At 37.7% G+C, this 20906-nt stretch overlaps 1 protein-coding gene across 3 annotated transcripts in view; it reads left to right on the top strand.

Annotated features, from left to right (window-relative positions):
- UBQLN1 (ubiquilin 1) overlaps positions 1-12918 on the top strand; it is a 48731-nt gene extending 35813 nt beyond the window's left edge. The window contains exons 5-11 of one of the 3 annotated variants that reach the window (XM_020966916.2): positions 364-522; positions 872-1118; positions 3295-3437; positions 6493-6576; positions 8317-8432; positions 9305-9473; positions 10916-12918. In XM_020966916.2, the coding sequence (XP_020822575.1) occupies positions 364-522; positions 872-1118; positions 3295-3437; positions 6493-6576; positions 8317-8432; positions 9305-9473; positions 10916-11068 (1071 nt within the window). In that variant the 3' untranslated portion in view covers positions 11069-12918. Of the gene's footprint in view, positions 1-363; positions 523-871; positions 1119-3294; positions 3438-6492; positions 6577-8316; positions 8433-9304; positions 9474-10912 lie in introns of all 3 variants that reach the window. The other 2 variants (XM_020966917.2, XM_020966915.2) reach the window with 2 other exon arrangements.
- The last annotated feature ends 7988 nt before the right edge of the window (positions 12919-20906 follow it).

Genomic DNA, 20906 nt, shown 5'->3' with positions numbered 1-20906 from the left:
TTGTGTATCTAAAGTTAAAGACTTTAACTAAAGGTAAAGTCTAAGTGACTTTTTAAACTTGATCTATGTGGAATATACTCATGTATTGTAATTTGTTTACATTTGATACTTCAAGTTGTTAGTAGTTAATAGAATAGCACCATAAAGTAATGCATTTATCATTGAAATGAGACCATTTACTTTTTCAAGTGTGGACTTAATGTGAATTCTTTAGAGTAAAACATTAATGAAAAAAGTTGAGATTTTCCAACCATTATGGACTGAAAAACCCGTTAAATAATCTGTGAAAGTTGATAGAAATAAAGCAGTTTGTATGTACCTCAGTGGATTTTGTAGTGAGTTGGAACATTCTTTCTCTTGAAGACCCTAGAACTTGCAAGAAATCCAGCAATGATGCAGGAAATGATGAGAAATCAAGACAGAGCCTTGAGTAATCTTGAAAGTATACCAGGTGGATACAATGCTTTGAGGCGTATGTACACTGATATTCAGGAACCAATGTTGAATGCAGCACAGGAACAGGTAAGAAACAGATTCTCAAATTTTATAAACTTGGGTACTACTTATGATTTCATATGTTGTGTGACTGAGGTATACGTCATAATAAGGTTGTTTTATGTAGGACCTTGATAGCGTTGTTTTTTTTTTTTTCAATGTGAGGCCGTTGGGGTTAAGTGACTTGACCAGAGTCACACAGCTAATGAGTGTTAGGTGTCTGAGGCCGGATTTGAAATCGGGTCCTCCTGACTCCAGAGCTGGTGTTCTATCCACTAGGCCACCTGGCTCCCCCGAGATAGCATTTAAAGCATTGGTTTAGCAATTGGTGTAAACTTAATGATCCTTGTATTTTTTTCCTCTGTTCCTGCTGCAGTTTGGTGGAAACCCATTTGCTTCATTGGTGAGCAATTCACCCTCTGGTGAAGGAAGTCAGCCTTCCCGTACAGAGAATAGAGATCCTTTACCTAATCCTTGGGCTCCACAGTCTGGTACCCAGAGTTCAACAACCAGCAGTAACACCACCAGCAGCGTTGGTGGTACTGGTAGCAATGTTAGCAGTAGCACTACTAGCTCTACTGGACAGAGTAACACTATGCCAAATTTGGGACCTGGAGTGGGAGGTAAGTTCAACATGAACTTGTGTTTTTTACCTTTCAACTTTAAATATCCAAATGGTGCAAAGATTTTTCTACTTTTTTCCTTTATACTGTTTTTCTTGTGTTTATCATTTTAAGCTTCTTCATTTTGAAAGCTCAAGTTGTAAAATAGAATGATAGTTATCTAAGACAAAGTTATGGTTTAGTTCTTTTATTATCACAATGGTGCAATCCAATGAACACAGAAATTTGAGTTGCATTTTCACATTATTACATCCTCCTATCATTATTGTGATGTAAGGGAAAACATGCTGTCCTCAGTTCTCTGTGGAAAGTCTGAAGATGAAAGAAGTGACAGAACTTAAGGTAGAGTTGTTAGGATTCTCGACTCCTAACCTTGTGAATTTAATCATTGTAGACTTCTCCTTCCTTTATAAAATGAGATAATTCTTAGCATTTTCCTATAAATTTTTAAATGCCACTCAGCTAAATAGGAAAGTGGTTTAGTTTTATACAGTGTTTTATACTATCCAGGAGATGAAACTTTGGTTTAGTACCTAGAATTTACCATGAGAGGTCAGCAGAAGGGGGATACTCCTTTGTAGATTCAATTCTGTGTGAATGGAGAGTTTAAATTCTGAAGGACAGCATGTCCTAAAATAATTATATGAGATATTTCCCAGCAAGGAAGGAAATTAAGGAGGAGGTCCAAAAAACAGAGTCCTAAAGATTTTAGATGTTAAGTTGGTGCTGGCCATTTGGCCCCAGATCATTGAGTCGACATTTATATAAGAATCTGCTTTGGAGGGAGGGAGACAGAGACGGGGGGGGGGGGGGGGGGGGGGGGGGAAGTGTGCGAGCATGGTGTCCTAATTGATTAGATAGGGATTTGGCCTTGTATGGAGGAAGACCTGGTTTCAAGTCCCATCACTGAAGTATAAGATCATAGAACTAGAGTGAGGGAAAGATCTTTGAATCCATGTAGTCTAATCCACTCATTTGACTAATGAGAAAATTGAAACCCGGGAAAATTTAGGTGACTTGTGCCCAGGGTTACCATAAGAGTCAGAGATGAGTTTTAAGCTGAGGTCCTTTGACTCCAGGACTAGTTGCTTTTTTCCTATACCATGCTGCCTCCTTAATGGCTGTGTGACTTTGGGGATGTCATTTAATTTCTTAGTATTCTAGGCAGTTTCCTAACACTTCAACTTACAGAACAGCTGATGGCATTGGTAGAAGTGTCCTCATTGGGAATTCCCTGTACCAGGGAAGTCACATTCTAGACTGAAGGCAAACAAAAATACATTGTTAGACATAAAGCACTGTACTAGGGACTGAGCTATATTTGATATCTAAGATCCAAAGATAAATAAGACATGGTCCATGCTCTAAGGAAGATAAGACATAAGTAACTTCAGTTTGAAAGCGATTCTGATAATTAAGTACTTTCAAGGTTCACAGCCTTCATTGTATAGAATTTTGCCTGTATAAATGATTGAATGAATAAAGCATTAAGTGCTTACTAAGTGCAAATGACTATGCTAAACAGGGTGATACAAATAGAAAAATAGTGGGGAAGATAACACATAGGAGGTTTTAGCTGTGTAGGCCAAATGCAAAGGTCCTTTGTAGCAACAAAGCAGATGTTAATGACTCTTTAATATTATTTCCACTGACAAAACCATAACGGTTTATGATGTTGAACCGTTTGACAGTACAATATATTTCAAAACATAGTCTTAGTATTTGAGATACTGTCTCACATACCACACCTTTTTATAGAGGAACTATTTCTTTGCCATTCCCATCTTTTTAATGACATAGTGCTGCTGAATTTTTATATAGTGAGATGGTTGCTATTTAAAGGAGCAGTCATAGGATCATATATTTAGAGCTGGAGTCTCTTTTGAGGCTTTTGAGACTGACCTTGTATCACATATGAGCAAACTGAGACTGAGTGATTAAGTGACTTGACCAAAATCCAGTGGGTGGCAAAGGCAAGATTTGAATCCAGGTCCTTTGATTCTCCAAAGTCAGTTTTCCCCTGCTTTATAACCCTTCATAATTTCTCTTCATGATGATTGCTATATACTACTACATATTTACATGCTTACATATTTACGTATTTGGAAAATTCTAATTGTATTAGCATTTAGATTTCCCTTAGGAAATACTGTTACATGATTTATTTTATTTTAAGCTGGTATGTTCAACACACCAGGAATGCAGAGCTTATTGCAACAGATAACTGAAAATCCACAGCTTATGCAGAACATGTTGTCTGCACCCTACATGAGGAGCATGATGCAGTCACTAAGCCAGAATCCTGATCTTGCTGCACAGGTATGTTCCAGACATTTCATGTTTTGTGAATTGATTATATGTAGTCATTTTCATCATAGGTATAAGGCATAGCTGTGTTGGGGCATATTGTTAAATCTTCAATTCTTCTGCTGTCCAAAAATTTTTATGTATGATTAAAACAATAAAATCTTTCTTGGAATGAGACCATGTGGGTTCTGCTAATGTTTAATTAGCAGTATGCTGGGTTTGGAGGGAATACGTACCTAATGATGAAATTTATTTTGTGATTATTATTTAATCAAGGTAATTGAATTTAAACTTCTGCTATATATCAAGTCATTTAGATTTAAAGGTATATGAATCATCCTCTGAGTTGGCAATTAAGAAGAATAAATAATAAATCTAACCTAAACTTGTCTATATTAGCCTAGCAAAGAAAAAGTTACTGGGAATCCTTTCATCTAATTACTAATCTTTACAAATATGACCCTAAGGCTTTTTACCCATAGGTACCTGTTTTACCCAATTTTAACAACTCCTTTTAGTTTCTGAAGAAACCAAAAGCTGAGTAAAGTGGAACAGGAATGAGAGAAAGACAGATTACATATACCCATATATGCAATTTACATTTGTAGTGAGTCTATGAAAAAGAACCCTTTAGATACTTTAAAGATTCCTCATCCATTTCTTTTTATTCTTATCCCTAAAAATGTTCCACTCCCCCCCCCATCTTTTTAGTGAATAAATGTGATCAAAAGACCATTCCAATTAAAGACCTGGGTTTGTTTATTTTGCTAGGCAATGGGGTTAAATGACTTGCCCAGGGTCACACAGCTAGTTAAGTATCAAGTATCTGAGACCAGATTTGAACTCAGGTCCTCCTGATTCCAGGGCAGGTGTTCTATCCACTGTGCCACCTAGCTGGCCCCAACCTTGTTTGTTTTTAAACCTGTTGTGGTATTGGGCCACTAATAGTATCAAGCAGATTTTTTTTTATCTGAGAGACAGTACTCTTGATATAGCTTCTGTTTTATTCACATTTTTGTCTGTTAAGTTTAATATTCAAAGGATAACTTTGAAAGAATTTTTTTTTTCACCTTTTTTGGTGAGGCAGTTGGGGTCAAGTGACTTGCCCAGGGTCACACAGCTAGTAAGTGTTGTGTATCTGAGGTCAAATTTGAACTCAGGTCCTCCTGACTCCAAGGCCAGAGCTCTATGCACTGTGCCACCTAACTGCCCCTGAAAGAATTCTTAATAGAGAATTTCTGTATAGCTTTCATCTTTGCATGCCAAGCATTTCTTTATATAAAAAAATGTTCATTTCACTAGAGGAAAAGTTGCCAAATATGAGTGACTAGAATCATGCCCATACCTTGGTTGTAGTCATTTTTGACAATAATGTTGAAATTTTATAGATGGGAGATGAAATTTTATAACTGTACGTACTATATAGAGTACTTCTATCTTTGTGATTCTGAAATCATGCCAGCTAAAGTGTTGGAAAAATATTGTGGCATTTTGACATGGACTTGAGAATATGTAAAACCTAACATTTAATACATGGCCCAATTCATTTGTGTTCTGAAGCCATTGTGGTGTCAAGTAAAATAAAATGAAAGTAAGTCTTTTCGTGTTAAGTCATTTGGTAACTTGAAGTCTACGTTATAGTAATGGTACTCTCTCTATCTGTTCTTAACCAAGAAAGAGATTTCTTTGTCCATTAATTGTTTTGATTTCTAGTAAGTTAGTATTTTGTTTAAATTGTTAATATTACAGAAAATCAAATGTACTTTTGTTGCATAGTCTAAATAGATTTATAAAAGTTTTTCCAGCTTGGATATAATTTGAATGATATATATCCTGAAATGTAAGTGGGAGGAAAATCTCAACAATATAGCATTTAGTAAAATTGAACAGTAGGTTTATAGGCTACAAATGTCAAAGAATAAAAATAACGATAAATGAAGCAATTCTGTTGGCTAGTGAATAAGTGCTATGATCAGTGGGTGCTATAATAATGTTTTTTATAAAGGGAGTGGAAAAGTGTTGATATGGCTTTGTTTGCTTTGATTCTAACCCTGTCCAGTCAGATGAGTGCTTTATAACAGATGTGCACAACACATCCACTGAGCATACATGAGGTAGCATGTTCTCTTTAGTTTTGTGGTAGCAATTATGAAGGTAGCCTTTACTAGAAGAGGACAAGCGAATTAGTCCCTTAGGAGCTGGTGCTGTAGACATTATTTAATACACTATTGCAGGGGACACTGGAAAGATTGCTGAACTTGGAGACAGAGGGTTAGGGTTCAAGCCTGGTTTTTGTGGATTGTTACCAGCGTGACCTTGGGCAAGTCACTTAACCTCTCTGACTCAGTTTCTTTATTTGTGAAACAAAGGGGTTGGACTAAATGAGCTTTAATATCTATTCATTTTTCTTCTTTGGCAAGGATCATGTCTTATTTTTGAAACCCAAAGGGGTAAGACCTCAATAAAAGCTTGTTGGTTGGCTTTAAAACCAGTTTTGAAACTTTCCCACTAAAGAAGTGATAGAAGCTTGTGTTCTTTCTCATAGCTTTACATGTCTGTTAGTGCTAGTTCTTAATTGCACATCCATGTATGTTAGTTGCCTGAAAACTATAGCATTATCATAGTTCTCATCTCTGATAGTAAAACCTGTTCCAAATAATAAGTAAAGAACTTTGAGCCATTTCCTGGGGACCTGTTGCTAGCAGTGGTCGATTTAACTTAGTGGCTAGATTCTTCTTGGCAATTTATCAAGGTCATCTCCTAGATTTAATTGTAGCCCCTTTTAAAGAATCTAATGTAAATAGTGGTCCCAAAGAAAGTTCCAAGGAATTGCCTGAAGGTATTGCATGCTATTGCCAGAGTCATATAATTTTTTTAAAAAGTTCCATAACTGAGAGGAAACACTACTGTAATAAGAGGTTGAATTTGTGGAAGCTGTTATCCTGCACAAGTTCCACCTTTTTTCTGAACCCTAGCACAGGCTTTTGGGGAGTATATTGTAGTAAACAAGGTGCACTGCTGCTTTCATATATTTCCAGTTAAAATTGTTTGCACACTTGCCCCATAGATGATGCTGAATAATCCTCTGTTTGCTGGAAATCCTCAGCTTCAAGAACAAATGAGACAGCAGCTCCCAACTTTCCTCCAACAAGTGAGTAAGCTTAGCTCTCTGCAGTAACTGTCTCTCAAAAATGATTTTCTGGAAGTAGTTCATTACAGTTATGGTCATTGTTCTTGTCTGGTGGATGGCAAAATATTCAATGTAGGCTTTGATCATTGCTGTCAGTCTGCATATGATTTAGCTTAGTGTAAATTTGAACCATTTCTCATTGCTGCAAACAGATATCTTTGCTTAATCTTCTTAAAATCTAAGTTCTGAAGAGATGGTGGCAGTTTGTTTTTGAGTACCTGGCATACTGGAGGCTTCACTGATATCATAAAACCATTTCACTTTATTGTTTTCCTAACCCTTCAGCATATTCTTCTAACTTTAAAGTTATTAACAAACTAATTAACAAATCTATCTGGTATAATAGAAAAGAACTATTCTTTTCCCTCATTGGTTTGTCATTTTATCTAACATGTAATGCCCACGTGACAAAAGAGTTCCTCATAATCTTGGAATTAATTAGATGAAAGTTAATATCTGTCCACCAAAAGGTTGAATCTTTTTTTTTTTTGGCTACAGTAACTTGCAAAGACTTCCATTTAAGTCAGAGAGGGCTATCACAGTTTGTATTGATGGGAGGGAACAGTACCACACTGATTCATCCTTGGAATTCATAGAGTTGGTGATCAATATTTTAAAGTACTGTATTAGTCTGAACTTAGACTGCTGTTGCCCAGGTTTGACACGTAGACCCACAATGCGAACTATAATCAATGTTATTTTTCTGTGTTTACACACTTTTTTTCTCTTTTCAGTGAGATTTCTTTTTAGAGATACAGTCAATATTAAGGGACAGATTGTATTTGGATCAATGTGGCAAATTTTTTAACTAGTTGTCATAATTTTTTAAATGACAAATAGAACAATTATAACAGCAGCTTGCTGGCTATTGTGTTTAATCTACATTGAAAAGTAATATCTGGGAGATATTTTTAATTTAATATTTCCATAGAATGTAGGTATTATGAAATAATTTTTTGGGGTGCAGTAGGAATGGAACCTAATGCTTTTAATACAAAACCACAAAAGTTACCTGGGGTAATAATTCTATAACATACAACATACACAATTCACCAAGAATGATGTGCTTATGTGGCATATTCAGAAGGTCTAAATGTAGTGTAGTGGAAAGAACCACTGGATTTGGAGACAGAAGACCAGGGTTGGAATCCCTGCTCAGCAAGTTGTTGCATGATTTCAGACAAGTCACTTAACTTCTCAGGGCCCCAGTTTTCTCATCTGTAATTCTCACTGGTCGATGAATGGGTTGGACTAGATGTCCTAAGTAAGTTTCTTCTTGTTTCTTATGGTCCTAACACTCTGTCCTGAAATTTGCCTCAAATTCAGAAATATTTATTAGGCAATACATTTGACAAAATATTATATCGTTGACAAAACTTTAAAGTCTTTGTATTGCCGTTTAATTCATCACATAGCTGTCCTTCATTTGTTTCTTTTGAAAGGGGGAACATAACATCTCTTTTGCTTCTAGAATAGTTTGTTTATCTTCTGTAATGTTATATTGGGAACTGGATTAGTAATGATTTGATCAGCAGAGTTGAAGTTTTACTGCATAATAGATTGTATGGTTAAAAAAAAGATAGTTCAGAGTTTAGGAATAAATTTTCCACATGAATCAAGCAAAAAGAAGACTTTAAAATCCATCTTTAATTGTTTTGATTCACACTGTTACTGTTGGGTTTCTTTCTCTTGTTTAAATAGATGCAGAATCCTGACACACTTTCAGCAATGTCCAACCCTAGAGCGATGCAGGCCTTGTTACAGATTCAGCAAGGTCTACAGACATTAGCAACAGAAGCACCGGGGCTCATACCAGGGTAAGATTATTGGGGAAGAATAATTTTTAAAATATTCAATGTCTTTCTTCCTGAATCCTTGGCTTATTACCAAAGTACTGTTTTTCAGAATGAGAGGAAACCATTTAAAGCAGTCCTGTTATCCTTTGGTTTTAGGTACATTCATCACTGGTTGACGGACCCAAAAGTACAGTAAAAGAAACCTGAAAGCTCAATTTGAATCAACAGGGTGACATAATTTATAAAGAAGAGACCTTTGTGTAGGTCATATTAAAGGAAGCATAATGTCCAGAAGGAGCAAGGGCTTCCTTCTGTACTGTTCTCTTTTGACCATATTTCAGGAGGGACATTTTTAGATGGATGCACGTCCTGAGGGGATAGTAGCTGAAAACCATTCCATGTAAGGATTGTATTGAAGGACTTGGGGATACCTAACCGAGAAATGACTTCAGGGAGGACATGGTAGCTGTTTCTAAGAATTTGAAGGATTGTCTTATGTGGAAGTGGAATTATACTTATTCTGCTTGGTACCCCAAAAGACACCAAGTCTTTGGGGAGGAATAGTAGGAGGTGCAGAAAGGCAGGTTTTTAGGTTTAGTATAAGGAAAAACTGACTGGCAGAGCTAACCAAAAGTGAAGTGGGCTATTTGTTACAGGCTGTGTTGTAAAGGGAATTCCTCTTTAAGGGAACATTTTACTAGATGATCCCTTATAGCCCTTCCATCCTTGAAATGCTGTGTGTCTTTGGTGAAACTGAATCTTGCTTTTAATCTTTCTTTTAAATCATACTTTTAAAAAAGCACGTATTTCCAGTGTTCCCATGTAAAAATATGATGAATCAGCAGGTCTTTGTTAAGCTACGTGACTTTTACTCTTTTATATAATTTGCTCAGGTTTACTCCTGGCTTGGGGGGATTGGGAAACACTGGAAGCTCTACAGGAACTAATGTGTCTAGTTCGGCACCTAGTGAAAACACAAGTCCGTCATCAGGAACTACAGAACCTGGACACCAACAGTTTATTCAACAAATGTTGCAAGCTCTTGCTGGGGCAAACCCTCAGGTAATGATATTCTCCAATTTTTCAAAACCTAAATTACTATGTTAAGTTTCAAATTTCAAAAGCTTCGAAATGGAATTCAGATAATACTTTGAGGAATTTCTATAATGGAAGGCAACATTTCAAGAATAATTGACATAACACAGCAAGAACAGTTTTCAGTTGTATTTATATCTAAAACACCTCCAGATCCTGATTTATTATTAACATCATTAAAGTTGATTAGTCTTCAACTGATTTTTTTATATTACACACCAATTTTTGACAAACATTTTAAAGCACAAATCAACTACAGACCTCAATTTAAGAAAAATTTCTGTGAATTTATGCCTAGTAATCTTATTTTTAAAAATATGTAGTTATATAGAGATTAACCTTTTTGCATTTATTATATTTGCTTCCACATTCATGCATTACACGCACACATTACGTACATGTGTACATGCTAAGCACACACATATCACGTGCGTGCATGTTACATGCATACATGCAGACATACATAATGTCTTGCTCATTAAAATGTGAGTAGGCATTGTTTCATTCTTTATGCTTGAATCCCTATTTCCTAACACAGTGCCTGCTGAATAATCGGTGATTTCTAAATGCTTGTTGAATTTGATAGACATTTAATATGCTCAAACTTTGGTACAACATTAGAGTTAATGGTTGTGTGGAATTAAGTGTAAAGTGTTTTACTTGTGTTGGTGATATTTTTAATATTTCTAGTCTCCTCCATCCCCAAGATGGTTGGCTTGTATTAGGTGTTATTTCTGGTCTATGATCATTAAATGGAATTTTTTTTGTAAGACATGGGCAATTTTGGGTTTGAACTTAATTAACTCCTTGGGCCTTGACTAGTATCATACTTTAACAAAATCATATAACCAGTTAATAACTTACTGAATATTATATACTAATAAACATACCTAATAGCATTAATTAAGCTATGTTCTTTTCCTCGAATAGATAGAAGTATAGTTATTTCTTATTTCCCCTACACCTGCAAATTCTTGGGAATGTTTGGTCCCGTGCCCCCCAGATCAATACCAAACAATAATTGGAGTCCACTAAGGCCCTTTCTTTTCTGTTTCTTTTATGCATGATAACTACTTTGTGTGATTCATTATTTTTGAATTGCCATCTAACTTTAATTCAGAATTTTTTTATTCAAAAATTAACATATATTGGAAGATTTTATCTAATCTCCTAAATGAAGGTCTTTATTTTAAAAGATAGTAAGCCACTTTTTTACTGAAGCTCAGTCTTAAAAAGAAATTGGTTCAAATGCCATTTTAAAAAAGAATCTTTTATTTGGGGACCTTTATGGAATATTACAAGAACAAAGCAAAACAAAATGTTATTTGCCAACAGTTTTAAGTAGTATAGTTATTAAGTGAAAAGGTTTTTTTTCTTGGTAAATTGGTAACTTTTTCCCCCTCTAGCAGTTACAAAATCCAGAAGTCAGATTTCAGCAGCAACTGGAACAGCTCAGCGCCATGGGTTTCTTGAACCGTGAAGCAAACTTACAGGCTCTAATAGCAACAGGAGGAGATATCAACGCAGCCATTGAAAGGCTCCTGGGCTCCCAGCCGTCATAGCAACGTTTCTGTATCTTGAAAAAATGTAATTTATTTTTGATAACGGCTCTTAAATCTTTAAAATACCTGCTTTATTTCATTTTGACTCCTGGAATTCTGTCCTGTTAAAAACTAAACCAATGCAATGCATTTTAAGGTGGAGTGCAGTAGGGTTTTTGTTTTATTTTTGTTTTTTTTTCCAACAGTGGGAATCAATGCTTTTTCACTCGAAAGGTGTTGCATGCATCAAACACTTCTCTTTGTTCTGCATTTATTGTGATTTTTGGAAACAGATATCAGCTTTTACAGTTGGGTGAACAGGTTCTGTCCTGCAACTGTCCAATTTATTTGCTTTTTAAACATTAGCCTATGGTAGTAATTTATGTAGAATAAAACGTATTGAAAAGAAACAGATTATTTGATGCTATAATTTGTGGTACAATATTGCGTATTGTGACTTAGGCATGTATTTTTGCTAGCAGAGTGCTGTAAGATTTATACCACTTACTGAAGATTTTTGCTTCATTTGTATAAAATACAGTATGCACATCCGAAACTGTGCATTTTGAGAAACATCCATTGCAATAGAATTAACTGAGCAGGACACTTATAACCAAATAAAGAGAGAGAGAGAAGACAATTAAATATGAAAACAGATACTTCCCTAGTTGTGTAGAATCTTACAGCAACTTTGATAAACATCTCTCAGCAAAAGTGCTGTTTAGGCAACTTCATTTAAAATATAGTAAAAATGCTGATCCTGATTAGCTCTTTAAGTATACATTTAATTGTACAGAAAACTACATTGTAACATTGTCTCGACATTCACAGATCAACTGTAAATTACCTTTTAGTCTTTGTGCAGACTGAAGAAGCACTATATTATTCCCAGAAAGTGCTTTTGCCTAAGGCTTTTCAGCTTTACCATAGCGATTCTAACATGCATTATGATTTGTAATTAGAAATGTTACTTTCACTGAAAGTGTCGTGATATTTCAATTACTTTTAACCACCATGTAAAAATAAAACTGTTTTTTTTTGGGTTTATCAGCTATTTCTCTTGTGCACAGGTAATAAATGAATTAAAAATGATTTGTGAGCCACTTGTTTCCGAAGTGTTTTGGTAGTCCTATAAAAATAGTTGAACATTATGCTTTTCAGAGGCTCAGAAAGGAGACATTCTGGAGGAAATCTGCCTCCAGATTGGACCAGGATTATACCTGGTAACCACGAATCTATTTGAATTGAAATGGATACTGGGTAGTATAGAAATATAATTTACAGATGAAAGATCAAGAGCTGTTCTAACTATAGTAAGAACATTTGGCTTTTCTGTATACAGCCTTTCTTCCAGAGAAATCCTATTTGCCTAATTCTCAAACTGTTAGGGTGGTACATTCCTTTAGGACCAATTCAAAGATGACCTAGAAGTTAGTCATGTATTTGACTGACTGGTTCAGTATTCTTAGGTCAGGGTTTTTTTTTTCCCTTGTGTATAGTTTTAAAAAACTGAAATATGTTCAAGAAACATGGGTGCAGACCAATAAAATCAAGGGAAATATTGAAGTTCAATTCTATTACTTCTGTAACTGCTTGCTACAAAAAAAAGGTTGTGGAGGCCATATTGCCCCACTAATCTGTTTGGACACTTTACCTTGGTGAGAATAATGTGCAGTACACAGGCACGAAGAGTGTAAGTTGAGTTACCAGTGATGTTCACATGTCTGCTCTTTCTGCCTTGTTCCTCAATCTGGTTAAGTACCAACTTCTGTACTGGTGAATGGTGATATTTAGTTGTGGGAAGGTGTCATAGCCAATTTGACAATTTATTAATCACAAAATAACAATAAATCTCTAGCTTTTACACTTCATTTGTCTTGCTTCTTTATTTTGTGAGAAAAGATGACTTCAAGTCTGCTCCCACCCCCTTAAAAAAAAGCAGCAAGAATAATCGAGCTTTTCAATGTACTTTGTGTATTAAAAGTCTCCCTGGCCATAAATTGAATCATATGTAGAAGTACACGCATTGGTTGGAATTTGTAATGGTCGGGACACCTAGGTTTTGTTTAGGTAAACTGCAATTAACCAACTGTGACGTTGGGTGAGTCACAACCTCTTTGGCTGCAATTTAATCTTCTGTTAAAGGGCCTAGATTAGTTGATTTTTTTTTTCCCAGTGCCATTCCTCTCCAAAACTGAGTTGCTCTGTATTTGTTTCTGTTAGTTTTAAGTTAGATTTAGCACGGCAAATGAAATTCCTTTATGTTGCTGTTATATTGTGATGGGTCGTTAATTACAGTCGTTCAAAATGTAACTCCTCATACTCCTGAACTGAGAATGTTCAATTTAAAATGATTTAGTTCTTTAGCTTTGCCAAGTGGTAAGAACCCTCCTTCCCCACTTTATAGGATTTTGATTCCCATGTTAAATTTGCATGTCATTCTCAATCTGTATATGTTAAAACATCAATAACATTGGCTTAGCACCCTAAGGATGTGACATCCTATGAAATAGGGTTTCAGACGTGGTTTGTTGTTCAGTTGCCCAACTCTTCATGAACCTTATGGGGTTTTCTTCGAAAAGATACTGGAGTGTTTGGTCATTTCTTTCTCTGGTGGGTTAAGTAAATCAGTATTGCCCCAGGTCACACAGCTAGTGAGTGTCTGAGGCTATATTTGAATTCGGGTCTTTCTGACTGTAGGCCCAGTGATCTATTCCTTGAGCCACCTACCTGCCCAGCTGTGGTACTTACCTCTAACCATCTTAGAACATAATAATAAATGGAGTTTGAAGCAGTTGGAACAGCTTCTTCCTCCCTCTTGTCTCCACTCCCCCGCCCCCATCCTAGCTTAACACATGTATTAGCCATCCACCAACACATAGAGGAGACTAGGAAGTGCTGGAGAAGGAAGAAATGCAAACCTTCTTTCACGCCACTGCCATGAATCAAGGTTTAGGTAGGATGTTGAGGGGATCAGAAGTCTCAAAGCTGCCAAAATGACGGCCAAGTCATAACAGCCACAGTCTTTTTTTATTTTATTTTTTTTGCTTTTAGGCAATTGGGGTTAAGTGACTTGCCCAGGGTCACACAGGTAGGAAATGTCAAGTGTTCGGTCTGAGGCCGAATTTGAACTCGGGTCTTCCTTACTTCAGGGCCGGTGCTCTATCCACTGCGCCACCTAGCTGCCTCATAACAGCCACACTCTTTAGGCTAGTATTTGAATTTCTCCACAATTCACCTCTAAGCCAGCAAGTGTTAAACAACTTATATGGACTGGGCACTGTGCTAAGCACTTTGGATATAAAGAAAGCAAAAACATTCCTTTTCCTCAAGGAGCTCTTATAATCTAACGGGGAAAGAAAACATTTAAACAACCATGTAATAAAATACAGCATAACATTGGAGAGATCCTTCTGAGGAAGACACATTAAGGAGGAAATGGGAAAGGCTTCTTGTAGAAGATGTGTGGTTTTAGCTTGAACTTGAAGGTAGCTAGAGAGCCCAGAAGGCACAGGTGAGGAGAGAGCATTCCAGACAAGGGGACAGCCAGTGAAAATGCACAGAGCTGGTAATGGAATATCTTGTGAAGGGAAACCAAGGGGGCCAGAGTCGGTGAATGGTCGGGTATGGATTTGAGTGGGGTGGTGGAAAGATTAAGCTTTAAGAAAACTGAAAAGAGGGGCAGCTAGGTGGTAGGTGGTACAGTAGATAGAGCACTGTTCCTGAAGTCAGGGGGACCTGAGTTCAAATGTGGCCTCAGATCAAACAATTGACACTAGCTGTGTGACCCTGGGCAAAGTCACTCAACCCCAATTGACAAAAAAAAAAAAACCTGAAAAGGTAGGAAAGGGGCCAGGTTATGAAGGGCTTACAAGGCCAAATAGTATTTCAGGTTTGATCTTGGGAGATAATAGTCACTGAAGTTTATTATTATTTTTTATTATTTATGTATTTATTTTCTCTTCATTTATTAGTATTAAATATGATTTATTATTCAATATATTATACATGTAATATAAAATACTGTTTATTATTTTCAATAAGCATGATCAGACTTAAGCTTTGGGAAGATCCCTTTGATAGTTAAGTGGATAGACTGGAGTGAGGAGAGACTTAAAGCAGCAAGACCTACCAAGTCTATTAAAATAGTCCATGTTTGAGATGATAAAGGGACTGCCCTGGGGTGGCAGCTGTGTCAGAGAACTGGTAAAGAGTTAAGAATGAAAAACAGATTGCAGATGAAGTGTGAGAGGATGATGACTAAGCTTCGAGCGTGAGCCGCTGTGAGAATGGCGGTGTCCTCTGCAGTAACAGGGAAGTCAGGGAGAGGAGGAGGGTTTTGGAGGAAAAAAAGTGTTGATTTTTGAACATAACTGTTTGTCTCTATCAGATTGAGATGTCCCATGGACAACTGGAGGTGGAGAAGGGGGGGTTGGGAGAGGGTAGAGCTTGGTAAATAGATCTGTGAATCATCAGCATAAGAGATAGTTGAATTTGTTGGAGCTGATGAAATCAAATGTAAAAAGTAATAAATAAAGGGACAGAAGGGTGCCCAGACCAGCCTTGGGGGGGACAGCCACGTTTTGCTGGTGTGTCTTGGATGAAGCTTTAACCCACCTTACCCCCTAAATTTCAATTTACTCACTTTAATGTTCCAGTTAAGCTGTTTCCCAAATTTGATTTACTACTTCTCTGCATTTAAATAGGCCATCAGCGGTAGCTGGAGTGTCCTTAGGTACAGCCTCTGAAGTTCTTGATTTGCTTCATGCTTTCCGCAGCTAAAAATGTTTTTTTACTTCTCACATTTTCTCAGGGTATTTTGGATCTCTCCTTTGTTTCTGAAACATCCTACCTTCCTTGTACCCATTATAAATGCCATAAACACAATGTAAAGACTTAAAAGATAGGATCTGGCATTCTTTTTTCCTAGCTTTTGTAACTGTGGTGCCTACTACAGTGTCTTGTGCATAGGTGCTCAATACTTTTGTCAAATATGACTAAACTGAAATGCATTAGAGTTGTGAAACAACGGTAGGAGGTCAGAACGGGAAAGTAGTTAATCTCCAAGGTATCAGATAGCTTCATGGATGAGCTGTCATTTTAAAGACTTGGGTTTTAAAAGGTCAGTTTGGAATTCAGTAGATGATGAAAGTGGGAGAACATTCTGGTCCAGGGAGCAGTGAGCCAAGCCACAGAGGCAGTAATGCTTAGGGCACGTTTGGAGGTTGGAGGGGGAGGAAACATTTGCTGTAAAGTACATTCCTTCCATCCCTTATGTCACTCTCTATTGCTTGCAGATCAAACTCCAAACTCCTTCAAGGCTCTACACGGTCCAGCTGTCCCCTGCCTCTGTGTATGAATCATCTCAGCTAAGTTTATCTAATTGTCCTAACAGGATATTTGCTTTGTTCAAGCTTTCAAAAGAATTGCAAACCAGCAGCAACCATAGGATTGAGCTCCAGATCACTAATGTACAATGTGAATTACAGTGTCAGGTTTCATTGATGACTCCTCACTTTTGTAAAAATAATTTAAATTGGAATTAGTTAATGATGGAGAGGATGTAAACAGATTCATTGTTGTGCCAGGCACCGTCAAAAGGAAGGGAAGCAAAAGATAGTCCCTGGCTTCAAAGTACCCCACAATCTAATGGGAGAGGCAAGATGTTAACAAATATATCTTTCTATAGAGATATCTTTGTATCATGTATTTGTATGCGTATACATAAACTATATACAGGATAAATAGGAAATAACAGAAGGAAGGCAGTAGAATTAAATGAAGGTTGGGAAAGGTTTCCCGTAAAAGATGGGATTTTAGTTAGGACTCAGAGAAAGTTTGGGAGGTCAGTTGAAGAGGGGGAAAGTGTTACAGGCTTGGGAGCCAGAAAAAATGCCCAGGGCAGAGACAGATGAGCATCTTGTTTGTTGAACAGCCAGGAAGCCAGTGTCACCAATTTGGCAGTTTGTTGAAAGGGCAGTCCTTGGAATGATTTTGAAAGGTTGTCATTTCGGAACTTGTTGAAGAGATCTGGAACAGGGATACTGGTCTGGCTAGGGGAAATAGGGTGCAAGATATTAAATGTCTGCAGGCGCTAACCGGCTGGTTGGCTGTTTTGATGTTCTCAAAGAGCTTGACCCCTGTATACGGTATCTTCCTTCTGCTGTCTCCTAGGTCTTTAGTGATTTCTTTATTGCGAAATTTAACGGCTTTTTCTCAAGTTCCCAGCCTTTTGATCTCCTTTTAAAGAAAACAATTTGGAGGCAGCTGCAACTTTGCAGATAAGGGGCTTAAACTAAAGTGACTGTGGTGTGAGTAGAAAGGGATGTGAGAGATTAGAATGTGGGATCTGAGTGGAGATTTGAGAAGTTGATGCCTAGGTTGCAAATTTGGATGACTAAAAGAATTGTCTTTCCCATGAAGGAAATATGGAAATTAGGAGGGGGTGTGGTTTAGGGGGAAAGATAAATTTCTTAATAATTGGCAGTAGCCTTCTCACCTCTCTCCTCCATTTTCCATAAACCTGCTAAAATTAATATTCCTGAAGTGCAAGTCTGATTATGTTAGGCCTCTAATCAAGAATCCTTCCATTGCCCTTAGGATAAAGCACAAATTCCTTTTTAGCCAGACTGTTGCAATAACCTATTTCATGTCCCTCAAGTCTCTCATTACTCCAGTACACAAAATACCAGTTTGACCAGATCACTCATTTACTCCATAGAACTCCAGTGGCACTATTATCTCTAGGATCAGTTATCAGTTCTGGTATTGAAAACTTTACAACCTGACCGCATTTACCTTCCTCTCCCTCTACCCTGTAGTTCAACCATCCTAGCCTGCCTGCTGTTAGTTATACATGATGCTCTTCCCAAAACAACTCAAGTGCCACCTTTTGTTGGAGGCCTTTAGAGAATGGTCTATCCATCTATGAGCGCCTTTGCACCCAAGGTTACTTTGTTTTGTTGTGTGTCTTCCCCGCGTTCCTCTTTCCCTCTTTCCTTTCTCTTCCCCTCCCTCTCTGTATACGTTTTGTCTCTCCTACTAGAATGTAAGCTCTTTGAGGCCAGGCACCGTTCCACTTTTATCTGTATGCTCAGCAGCTAGCACAGGGCCTGGCTCGTAGTAAGAAAATTAATACTTACTGGTTGATTTATTTGGCATTTAAAGCCTTCACAATTTGGCTTCGGTCTATCTTTCCAACTGTTTAATCATATGTAATTAGATATTGGGCAGCTAGGTGGTATAGTGGATAGAGTGCTGGGCCTGGAGTTAGGAATACTTGTCTTCCTGAGTTCAAATCTGGCCTTAGACACTTACTAGCTGTATGACCCCGGGCAAGTCTGTTAACCCTGTTTGCCTTAGTTTCCTCTTCTGTAAAATGATCTGGCGAAGAAAATGGCACACCTCTAGTATCTGCCAAGAAAACTCCAAATGGGGTCACAAAGAGTCAGATATGACTGAAAAACAACTGAACAACATAGAATGTTTCATAAGATGGCTTCATTGATTTTATCTGTGTTCTTTTGTTACAATGGAGACGTTGTATTGGGAAATGTTGAGTCCTTTCAATTGTATCTAACTCTCCATGACTCCTTTTGGAGTGGTTTGCCATTTCCTCCAGCTCATTTTACAGAGGAGGAACTGAGGCAAACAGGGTTAAGTGACTTGTCCAGGGTCACACAGGAAGTGTCTGAGGCCAGATTTGAATTGAGGTCCTCCTGACTCCAGGCACTTTATCCACATCCACCACTTAGATGCTCTTATTTGAAGAATAACTAGTGTTGGCATTAGTACTTAAAACATGCAACAAAAAAAGATCAAATGGAGCATCTGAGGAATAAGATGTCAGCTAGTATTAATAGAGATGTACACCTGTTAAATTTTCCCATTCTCATGAAGGTGAAATGGTGGGACTGATCTTCCCCACTTCCAGGAAGGTCACTCAGTACCTTTGATCTTCATTAATTTGTGGTCTGTGCCCCAGTGCCCGGCCTTGTAGGCATATTCTGCTTGAGTCAATGGAGAGTGGTGATGGTTCCTGAAAGTTTCTGTTCTCCCCTGTTTTTGAGTACTGTCCCCACATCTTTTCTTCACCCTTACATTTCTCTCAGTTGTCCCCCTCTCTACCCTAAACCTAAGTTCTTCTCCTATTTTTCCCCCTCTTCTTTTCTGTTTCCCATCTTCTACCCCAAAACTAGGTAGAAAATGTGGGCAGGGCAGGTTGGGTCCCTACCTCAAGCTATGTATGAATATCTAAAAAAGCCTAAATCAAACTGTAACTTTAGTGACTTTGAGGGATGGTTAAAAAGGAAGTCTAGAGGGGAACATGAAAGCTAGTCGTGAAGCATTTGAAGGGAGATTCGACTTACTTTGTTTGGACAGAACTAGGTGCATTGGATGGAAGTTACATAGGGGCAAGTTTTGGCTCGAAGTCAGGAAAAACGTTTAGAGATCTTTAAATATAAACCACCTACAAATTTTGGCCACCAGAGGGCAGAGTCTGCTCATACTTCATCCTGTCTCCTGAGAGATTTTACTTTTTTATTTGTTCTATTTGATGATGATGATGGTGACAGTGATTTTACTTTGTGACTTTGGGAGATAGATGTGTTCTGACTCCACATCAGAAAACCCTAAATTCTAGTCTCTCATTGACACTGAATTATTGCAGCCTTTCCTGATCCTCCTTAATGCCAGTATTCCTTCTATTGCTTATCTATCTACCTATCGTCTATCTATCGTACATATTTATTGGCATATTGTCTCCCCAGTCAGACTGTAAACTCCTTGAGAGCAGGGACTTTTACTTTTCTTTGCATTACCAGTGTTTATCACAGTGGTGCATAGTAGGCACATAATAAATGATTATTGATTGAATGACCAACTTACCTAAGCCATTGTATTTTTGTGCCTGTGTTTCCTGAGCTGAAAATAAGCTACTGCTGATGGGGTTGGGTTTGGGGGAGGCAGGAGGTACTTGACAAAGAAATCAACAACCATTTTTAGGGTGGCTGCCAGACTACCCAGATGCATATGCAGGTAGGGGTCAAGGCTCACATATTCATTCTCTTGTAAAAGGACCTGGAGTAGCTAAGGGGTATTAGCTGGCTTTGTTAACCCAAAGATAAAGACCCCAAGTTTTTTTGTTTTTTGTTGGGTTTTTGGGGGGTTAAGTGACTTGCCCAGGGTCACACACACCTAGTAAGTATTAAGAGTCTGAGGCCGGATTTGAACTCTGACTCTAAGGTCCTCCTGACCCTAAGGCTGGAGCTCTATCAACTGCACCACCTAGCTGCCCCAAGATCCCAAGTTTTATTTATTTTTAGTTTTCACCATTCACTTCCACAAGATTTTGAGTTCCAAATTTTCTCCCCATCTCGTCCCTCCCCCCACCCCAAGATGGAATGCATTCAGAATACCCCTTTCCCTAATTTGCCCTTTCTTCTGTCTCTCCCCCGCTTCTCTTATCCCCTTCCTCTTCAGTTTTCCTTTAGGGCAGGATAGATTGCTATACCCCATTTCTTATATATCTTACTTCCCAGTTGCATGTGAAAACAATTTTTTTTTTAACATTTGTTTTTAAAACTTTGGGTTCCAAATTTTCTCTCTTCTTCCCTCCCCACCCACCCTCATTGGGAAGGCAAGCAACTCGATACAGGTTATACATGTGTAAGTCATGCAAAACACTTCCATAGGAACAAGACCCCAGGTTTTAAGTAATAATTCAGGACCCTGGTTTGACAATACATTGCATCTTTGAGGGAGAAGTAGGAGATAGTGTGCCCCAAATCTTGAAATTGCTTTTAAAAAAAATCACATCTACTTAAATCACAGAATACTAGAAGTGAAAGGGGCTTAG

The sequence above is a fragment of the Phascolarctos cinereus genome, unplaced genomic scaffold, assembly GCF_003287225.1.
Source record: "Phascolarctos cinereus isolate Bilbo 61053 unplaced genomic scaffold, phaCin_HiC Scaffold_4;HRSCAF=312, whole genome shotgun sequence".
NCBI classification, from domain to species: domain Eukaryota; kingdom Metazoa; phylum Chordata; class Mammalia; order Diprotodontia; family Phascolarctidae; genus Phascolarctos; species Phascolarctos cinereus.
This window is presented reverse-complemented; position numbering and strand designations above follow the sequence as displayed.